Genomic DNA, 8,993 nt, shown 5'->3' on the forward strand with positions numbered 1-8,993 from the left:
CACTCACCTGTTACTGATAAATTATATTAAGATATTTTTTGCAGAGCAAATTTTTATGACATTTCAATACATTTTTCATCTACAGAGATTTCTCTCGAGCTTTACCTAAAAGTCTGGCTCAATTTTCACATAATCTTCATTCAGAGATGACTGTATTTCTTAAAAGTTCTATATTTGAAAAATGATGGGTTAAATTGTAGATTTAGTATTTTTGAACTTTAATATTTTTAAATAATAGGTAAAGTTTTTAAAAGCTTATTTGTCACAGAAAAATACTTTGAGTTGTTTTTTTATTATTATCAATTATTATCATCAAAGTCCTTTCATCTACTCCCAACTATTACTACTCTATGTGAATTAATTGGCCTAAAACCACAGAAATAATACTTTTTAGAAAATAAATTCAAATGTCTTATCTAAAACATAATCCAATAAAACTAAATTCAAGGGACATAACATAGAGAGGTAGATTTTAAAAGATGCTGTGTGACAAACTGAAGAAGGAGGAAAAAGAGATGAAGAAGCCTTCTGTGTGGAGGGGATTATAAAATGGTGAGTACAAAACAGGGATATACAAAAATAAGACTATGATGGGAAAGAAAAGATGGAAACAGCATCTCTGGGTTACTAATTCAAGAGTGAAAAAAGAGTGGAAGGGTGGACTTCTCACAAATCACTAGAGTACAGTAAGGGCAGTGAGTGTGGTAAATGTGTTTAGGTGGTGCGGGTGTACTGTTGTTTCATGAAGGTTATACAGTGACAACACGTTATGTAAATAACTTCATGGAAGAGTTTAGTAAACATATGTTATCACTACTACCAGTAAGAACTTTTAAGTAAAAGAATGATTGTAGTTATTTATATGAGTATCCCACACTTAATTCCATTTATCTTTTTAAAAAGAGTTCAATATTTGACACTTTGCTTGAAAATGCTAACAAGAAGTCTATTTCCCATTAAACTGGAAAAAATAGAATGCTTACACATTAAACCCAAATTCAAAACTAATTTCCTAAAGAAAAGTAACTAAAACATAATAAAGGGCTTCCCTGGTGGCGCAGTGGTTGAGAGCCCGCCTGCCAATGCAGGGGACACGGGTTCGTGCCCCGGTCCGGGAAGATCCCACATGCCGCGGAGCGGCTGGGCCCGTGAGCCATGGCCGCTGAGCCTGCGCGTCCGGAGCCTGTGCTCCGCAACGGGAGAGGCCACAACAGTGAGAGGCCTGCGTACCGCCAAAAAAAAAAAAAAAAAAAAACCATAGTAAAATCTCTATATATGAATAACACGCTATAATGTTAGTATAGAAAACGCTTAAACCAGTGTTACTTGATCACTTAACAGGTTAACATGAATTAGCAAGGCTTCCCGAAGGGCTTACAAAATTTTAGATGCACGTTCTTTTTTACAGCCTCTGTTAGTTTCAAAACATCTATGGGTGGTTCTGATGTTCTACCAAGTGTATCTGGAATGCAACTTAAGATCTTCCTGAATACTGCTTTGCTAAAATGTTATAGTGAGCTTTGAGGAGGTGAGCATATTTTTCCAACATAACCTCTGGCTGAAACATTGAGAGATGCATTCTGAGAGTTAAAAACCAAGAGGTGGTCTCCCTGGAAAACATTATCAGGGTTATGCAGTACATGCCTCTATTTAAAAATGCTTTAATTACCTCTTGCTTGAGGATTAGTATAAAAAGTCTTTATAAATTCTAATTCAGGATCATCTTTTTTTTGTTGTGGTCTTTACCTATCAGGGAAATAATGTCTATATTCACCCCAAAAGTCCAAATGTCTCCTCATCAGCAAGGTCTTTATTAATCATTTAATTTAAAGGACTTTCTGTTGATGTCTATCAAATCATCCTGATTTATTTTCTTTTAGGACATTTTCTAACTAAAATCACTCACTGTATTAAATTGTTTTGTGCTCAGTCCTTTTATGGTTGTCATTAATAGGGTTCAAATAGAAAATAACTATATACCAAGCCCTTTCCTACTCCCATCTCACCACTAAAGCAGGCCTATCTGTTTGTGTGTGTGTGTGTGTGTGTGTGTGTGTGTGTGTTTTATGCAGATTCTCTTCATCATGTTTGTATTAAAAAAAAGTCACCTGGAAACTTTTAGTCTTAATAATATTACAGTTTTTAAAAGGTCCTAGAGTGTGTTCCCAGCTCTCTAAACTCTAATAAAACATAAAGTTTTTCCATGAGTTCACTTGAGATTTCCTTCCCCTATAGGAAAATAGCAGTGGGGAGGTCAGGACAGCTTCTTCTGTCTTAGTTCCAACTACTCCTTCCCCTGTTGCAACCAGGTTTGACTTGATTGTACCTATATTATTAAGGGCAAAACGCATACAGTTGATATTGCCAGACTTTGTGAATGTTTAAAGTCAAGTTATTCTCTCATGAATAATGTTTTTTCAGTTTCTGGAAGATATCTGTTCTAGAAATTTCCAAGAATCACTTCATTATAAAGCATTGCACATTAAAAAACTCTTCCGAAGAAATAAATAAATAAGAACTTGACTCTCCAGTTTCAACATTTAATAACACACAGATTCGTGTAATACGAATCCCCAAACTATTTTATTTCCACCTATTTACAAGTACTGCAGAAATGAAACATGGCAATATTTGGCACTTACTGTTTTGTTCGAGGCTTTTGGGGTCTGTGCTGTGTCTGAGACAAAAAGAGTCCCATAACTTCCTGTTATCCTGACTTATTATTCTCTCCTTCTCTTAAAGGCAGACATTTTGTGAGTAGAGAAATTATATTTTCACCACAGTACTTAATATCAGAGTAGTACCTGAGTAGTAACAGGTCTTCTAGATATTTGTTGACAGAATGAATAAATAATTCATTCATAGTGGGTGTGTGCAGCTCACAAGTCTTCAGAGAAGAATGACCAAGAGACTGGAGCCAAACATATGCTTTAAGAATTAGACAGAATATGAATAGGAAAGCAGGTCTTGAGAGAAATCCAAGTTAGGGAAAGCAAATTCTTACAGCAACTCCAAAGGGAAGAAACATGATGATAATTGAGAGCATATTCAGAAACAAGAACCTAGAAAGAAGTAAAATAAAGACTGAGCTGTTGAGGAAATGTAAAAGGCTCTGGCAAACTAAGGAAGTTGAGGACAGGGCTTCTCAGTCTCAGCACTATTGACATTTAGGACTGGAGGTCTGCCCTATACATTGTAGGATTTTTAGCAGCATCCCTGATCCCTGCCAACTTGAGGCCAGTAGCAACCCCCTCTACATAGTTGTGAAAACAAATAATGTCTCCATATATAGATGAATTTCCCCTGGATGGCAAAATAACCCCCAGTTAGAACCATTAATTCAGGGTATTTTGAACTCATCATGCTCATTAAGGGGCCATGAGGGCAAATAAGACAGTACTAAAGGTATAGAGTTGAGATAGACCAGAAAAATATATGGCTCATTCTATCATTTTCAATCATGGAACAGGTTAGAGTCAGAAAATGAAATATTTAATAGTGAATTGAAATATTGAAAAGTCAAGTGACCAGCAAGACACTTGTGCAAATAAAAGCAGTTGGTTCCAAAGAGAAAAACCTGTTAGGGACAGGGAGAACGTTTCTATTGGCTACTCAGGAAGGGGGATGAAGGTTCATATTGGGTTATAAACTATGGGAGGACAAAGCCATGGTAGACTATGGGGAACCGTGTATCCCTTGGTAGAGGTGAGCTTAAGTAATCATCTAAGGACAGAAGAACTATAAATACCTCTAGTATTCTTAATCTGCTAAAATAGAGAGCACAATTATTGCTCTAGCTCTTTGAAGCCATCAATTCTTCAGGAAAAGGGATATGAAATTAAGAAATAATTAAACGTGGTTTCTGTTTTTCAAGAATGCTAAACAACTGAGAACCCAACAAGACTTACAGACAACAATATCATATGATATCGATTATACCTGGAATCTAAAACATGATATAAATTAACTTATGTACGAAACAGAAATAGACTCACAGACATTGAAAAAAAACTTATGGTTACCAAAGGGGAAAGGAGGAGGGGAGGGATAAATTAGGAGTTAGGGATTAACATATACACACTACTATATATAAAATAGATAACCAACAAGGACCTACTGTATAGCACAGGGAATTATACTCAATATTTTGTAATAACCTATAAGGGAAAAGAATCTGAAAATGAATATATATATGTATTATATATATGTATAACTGAATCACTTTGCTGTACACCTGAAACTAACACATCATACATCAACTATACTTCAATTAAAAAAAAAACCTATCATTGGAAAAAGAAAAAAAGAATCTATGTGTCAAATGTATTCTGCATTTATAGAAGGATGATATCAGTGAGGTACTATAAAGTCTGAATGGCCTGGAGGCCCCAAGAATCTCTTTCATGTCCCCACATGGTACATGCTTTCATTATCCCAAGAAGATATAGACAGTTGCCTTGATTATTTATTAAAATTATTATTATGTTTTTACTTCCTGGAGTGAATTACTTTACTATGCTGGCTCAGAATCAGGTTTATAATTGTCCAATTACATTATTAATTTTTTGGTGTTTTTTCTTAATCTCTGGTTTTGATTAAAAATCTATTTTTAACATGCTTTTCTCCACTTGAGAATAATTATTATATAAAGTGCAAAGTTTGTACAGTAAATAAAATTAGTAATTCACTTAGAACTGTATGTTTGTTAACGGCTAAAAGTAAATTCAAGAATATCTAGTTTATTGTCATTATTTATTTGAATATTTGGAAGCCTAAAATTTTGAAATTGTCTAGGCGACTGAATCAGGCAATGGGAACCTGTGATAAGAAGTTACATTAGGACATTAATAAAAATAGCTTATAATCACAATGTTTCTCAAATCTTAAATTGGTAAATTTAAAGATATTTATAGAAGGTTGAGATATAAAAGTAACATAGGGCAAAAGTAGATACTTGAAGTTTAAGTTTTAAACCTCTTGCTTTGGAAGGTAAAGAAAGGTTAGCAGGCATTGTCCTATATAGGAAATTTCTTAAAGGTCAATATTCTGATTATCTCACTGAAAAGAAATAAAAGAAATTACACTAAATATATTTTGGTTTAGAATACATTTGATTGAATGATTTAGAGGAAAATATTTTTTTGCTCATTGAGAGATGAACAAAGAAATGCTTTGAGTTCACTGCTGGTTAGCCAGTTTCTTCATAACAGCCATGGCAGTGACAATTCAGCCACTAGCTTTCTTTCTCTTTTTCTCTTTCTGTCTCTCTTTACTTCTTCTTCTTCTTTATTTTTATATATAAATGGGTTTTTAAATGCTTAAACACTTCACATTTAAAATGTAATCATATAAAAATTATATATATAAGTACATTAAATAAGAAAATGAAGGCCAAGAGAAGTTAATTGATTTCACCACTGAAAGCAAAAACAATGGCAGAAGGAAGTTTACATATAGTTATTCTGATTGGAAGTTATATGCTTTTCCTAAGCTTTCCTCCGCTTTAATCCAATGAGAAGTAAGGGGATTTTCCCTTTGCTTCAACCCCTCAAGCAGTATTGGGTTTTTAATCTAAGAAATTATATGCCATCCATTCTTTGTAGAATTTATTGGCTTAATTGTTTGGTATTTAAAAAATTTTGCCCCTCTTCATGCATGTGCTTTTCAGTCTTGTCCCCACTCAACCAGTGTAATTCCCTCCATTGTTCCTACTCTGAGCTCCCACCATGTTTTCCACAACAATGGAGAGTTTATCCGTGTCTTCCCATAAATCTAGTAATTGGGACATGTATTATTCCTACCTGTGAAGTAACCTAGAGACATTGAATCTTTCAGCATCAATATCACATGCCTACTTTAAATGAAGTAAAAACTGAAAGTAGAATTTCTGAAAGGATGAATATGTAATAAATTTATTATAAGTAATGTTGGAAAGAATATCCAGGGAATTTAAAATTTTTTATGCTTCATGAAGAAAATATATCTTAGCCCCCAATTATATTCATTAAAATGTATGTTTATAAAAATATTCTATATCTCATAATTGCCTTTTCGCATATACAAATCTATATGTTTAAAAAAATCTATATGTTTACTTCTAATATAAGATCTTTTTTATTGTGTTTTTTTTTTGTTTGTTTTTGCGGTACGTGGGCCTCTCACCGCCGCGGCCTCTCCCGTGGACGCGCAGGCTCAGCGGCCATGGCTCACGGGCCCAGCTGCTCCGGGGCATGTGGTATCCTCCCGGACCGGGGCACGAACCCGTGTCCCCTGCATCGGCAGGCGGACTCTCAACCACTGCGCCACCAGGGAAGCCCTAATATAAGATCTTTAATTGTATAAGTAATTAATACAATATAAATACTTAATAAAAAGTAACACACATATGTACTACAAACAAGGGAAATTTAAAAATAACTATTTCACAGGTCATGACATGAATAAATGATAAAAATACAAAATTGACTTCAAATACAAGCAAAAAAACAGATGCTTTGGGTATTAGAAGTAAACTCAGAGCTACAGCATCTAATATATGTCTGTTGATCTGGTAGTTCAGGACATACTTATAGAAGAAACTGGTGAACACATTCCATAAATTCCTTATGCCTCTCCTCATTAAAGAGTTTTCTGGCTTGCTTTTATAGAGCAGAGTAAGGAAGAATAAAATTTGAGTTGCATATCAAGATGCATGTATCTTAAGTATTTACCAGCTTTAATAGCCCACAGTAATTAAAACTCTACATTAAAGAGCTAAGTGGCACCAGATGACTCTGGGAATTCAGTTCAATACAACTCAGGTTAATTCAACCAACTAAATATTAAAATCTACTCTAAGAGCTAGAAACAAAGAGAGATACGAAGTAAAGTTCTTGATTTCAAGTTATTGATATTCTTTGGGGAAAGAACAAATGAAAGTACATAGAAGTACCTTGATTATCACAACAGAGTACATAATGCAATGATAATTCAATTTACCAACATTTATTAAACCCACATTAAGGACTAGGTGAAGGAAAATCTACGCAAATAAACAAATAACTGCTATGTCCAGGAAGAGCCAAATAAATCTATTTATAGTTTCTATGGCTCAGATTTCAGTTATTATATTTTCATAAACTGAAAGTTGCCTATTGCAGCAACCATAAAATTTACCTTAACCCTCTGAGCTCAGGAATTCTATCAGATGACCCTGTGATAAGTCCACTACTGCATGCTTTCTGGTAAAATTGCTTAGGTTGCTGGCTTTTTTCTTCACCTTACAGTCAATATGACATTTAACCTTTAATGTTATTTTTCTCATACTGCCAGACATTTTTTTAAAAAACTGAAATAACTGGAACATGAAAAAACCTATCAAAGTGTTTTAAAAATCAATGAACATGTATTTTCTCAAAAATAGTTCTTTTTAGAAGACAAAAACTTTAAAAGCCCAGTTTTAATTATGTGAAAGAAGCTATTAAAGTTGAGGTTGATGCAAAAGCCGCCAACACAATCATGGATCTATCATAATTTTATACTGTTGACATGTGCTATATGAACATGTGATTATATCTGTTTTCCTTTTGTGTGTTTAACTTTTTTTCTTTGATATAGTTTCATAAACTGTCCATAAAAATAACACTATTAAAATGATTTTTTTCTTTAAGATATTACCTAATTTCGACTAGATTCAGATAGTGCCAAGAAAGAAGACTGGAAATTAATACAATCTAGTGTATAAAAGCATCCATTGTAACTTTTATGTCGTATTTGTCCTTCCAGTCCTAACCAAAGCTCATTTTCCTCACTATCTTTTATAACTGAGTAGCATGAAATCGCCTCATGCCATCATATCCCGACAAGTAAACTACTTTTTCCTGCTTGTCTTCCCATTTATTCTTCCCTTATTTAAATGTACCCATGGTAGGACTTTAGAAAAATAAGTAACGCTCATATCTGGAATAAGTTTTCTTATAAGTAAGCATTATTTTGACCTTAGGTCATATTTTTAATGACATTTGTTTTCTCATTCTGTAGAATATTAAACAACTTTTAAATATATCTTTTCTTCCTCACTGAATTCAACGGCAATGTGAAATATATATATATAGGTATATATATATATATATATATATATATATATGTTATATACATGCATTGTTATTTTAAATACTAGATTGCCAGATAATTTTCTCTTGATCATTGATTTCTAACTACAAATTCTGAAATTGCAATTTTTAGTTCCTCTTTAATACATGAGGTAGTAGGCAGAATTAATTCTAGTAAATGAATTCATACACTTATAATGCTATATTCATTACATAGTTTTTCAAATTCTAATTTGTATTCCATAAACGAAAACTGCTTTAGGGATATTTAGAGAATCAAATTTGTAAGAATGGCAATCTTGATAACCTTCAAATTTTCTTTATGAGACATATGAAAAACTGGAATGTAAATATTTGCCATTTCAACACAGACTTACCTTGCCTACGTATTGATAATCAGATCCTGTATATTCCTCCAGTAAGAAAAATTGATTCCACATCCAACCACGCTTCTGACGGTGCAGAATTTTGCCATCACTTCTAGGTACGCGTGCACCTAAAATTCTTTTCTGGGGCATAGAAGTCCTTCTGAACATTATCTCTGGAGAACAGAAATGTGGCAGGCATACCCAGAGTAGAAACAGTAGCAAAAATTGATATATTGTCATAGTTCACTTCTTGACAATTCCCAACGTGGATGAAGAAAAAGCAGTCCTATATTATTGGGTTGAATTTTACTGTGTTTCAACTCGTTTCCAGCATTTCATCAATGTTTTGGACATGTTTCCAAAAGCTTCAAACAAATAAACAAATAAAAAAAAGTCAGTTGACAACATTATGAATGTTACCTGTCACTTTAAATTTAACATAACAAATATTAATAATAGTAACCAAAATATTTGCTTTCCCTCTTTTACATAAAATAATTATTAGTTTGGAAACATTATTTACCTAGTAACATGT

General features: G+C 33.3%; 1 protein-coding gene across 2 annotated transcripts in view; it reads right to left on the bottom strand.

The window, feature by feature from the left end:
* Positions 1-8,698, bottom strand: part of LOC112413734 (cadherin-10) — a 121,757-nt gene extending 113,059 nt beyond the window's left edge. For both annotated transcript variants that reach the window (XM_024765775.1, XM_024765774.1), the window contains exon 1: positions 8,468-8,698. In XM_024765775.1, the coding sequence (XP_024621543.1) occupies positions 8,468-8,698 (231 nt within the window). The remainder of the gene's footprint in view (positions 1-8,467) is intronic.
* Positions 8,699-8,993: the final 295 nt, after the last annotated feature.

This window comes from Neophocaena asiaeorientalis, unplaced genomic scaffold (genome assembly GCF_003031525.2).
Source record: "Neophocaena asiaeorientalis asiaeorientalis breed wild unplaced genomic scaffold, Neophocaena_asiaeorientalis_V1.1 scaffold175, whole genome shotgun sequence".
Taxonomy (NCBI): domain Eukaryota; kingdom Metazoa; phylum Chordata; class Mammalia; order Artiodactyla; family Phocoenidae; genus Neophocaena; species Neophocaena asiaeorientalis.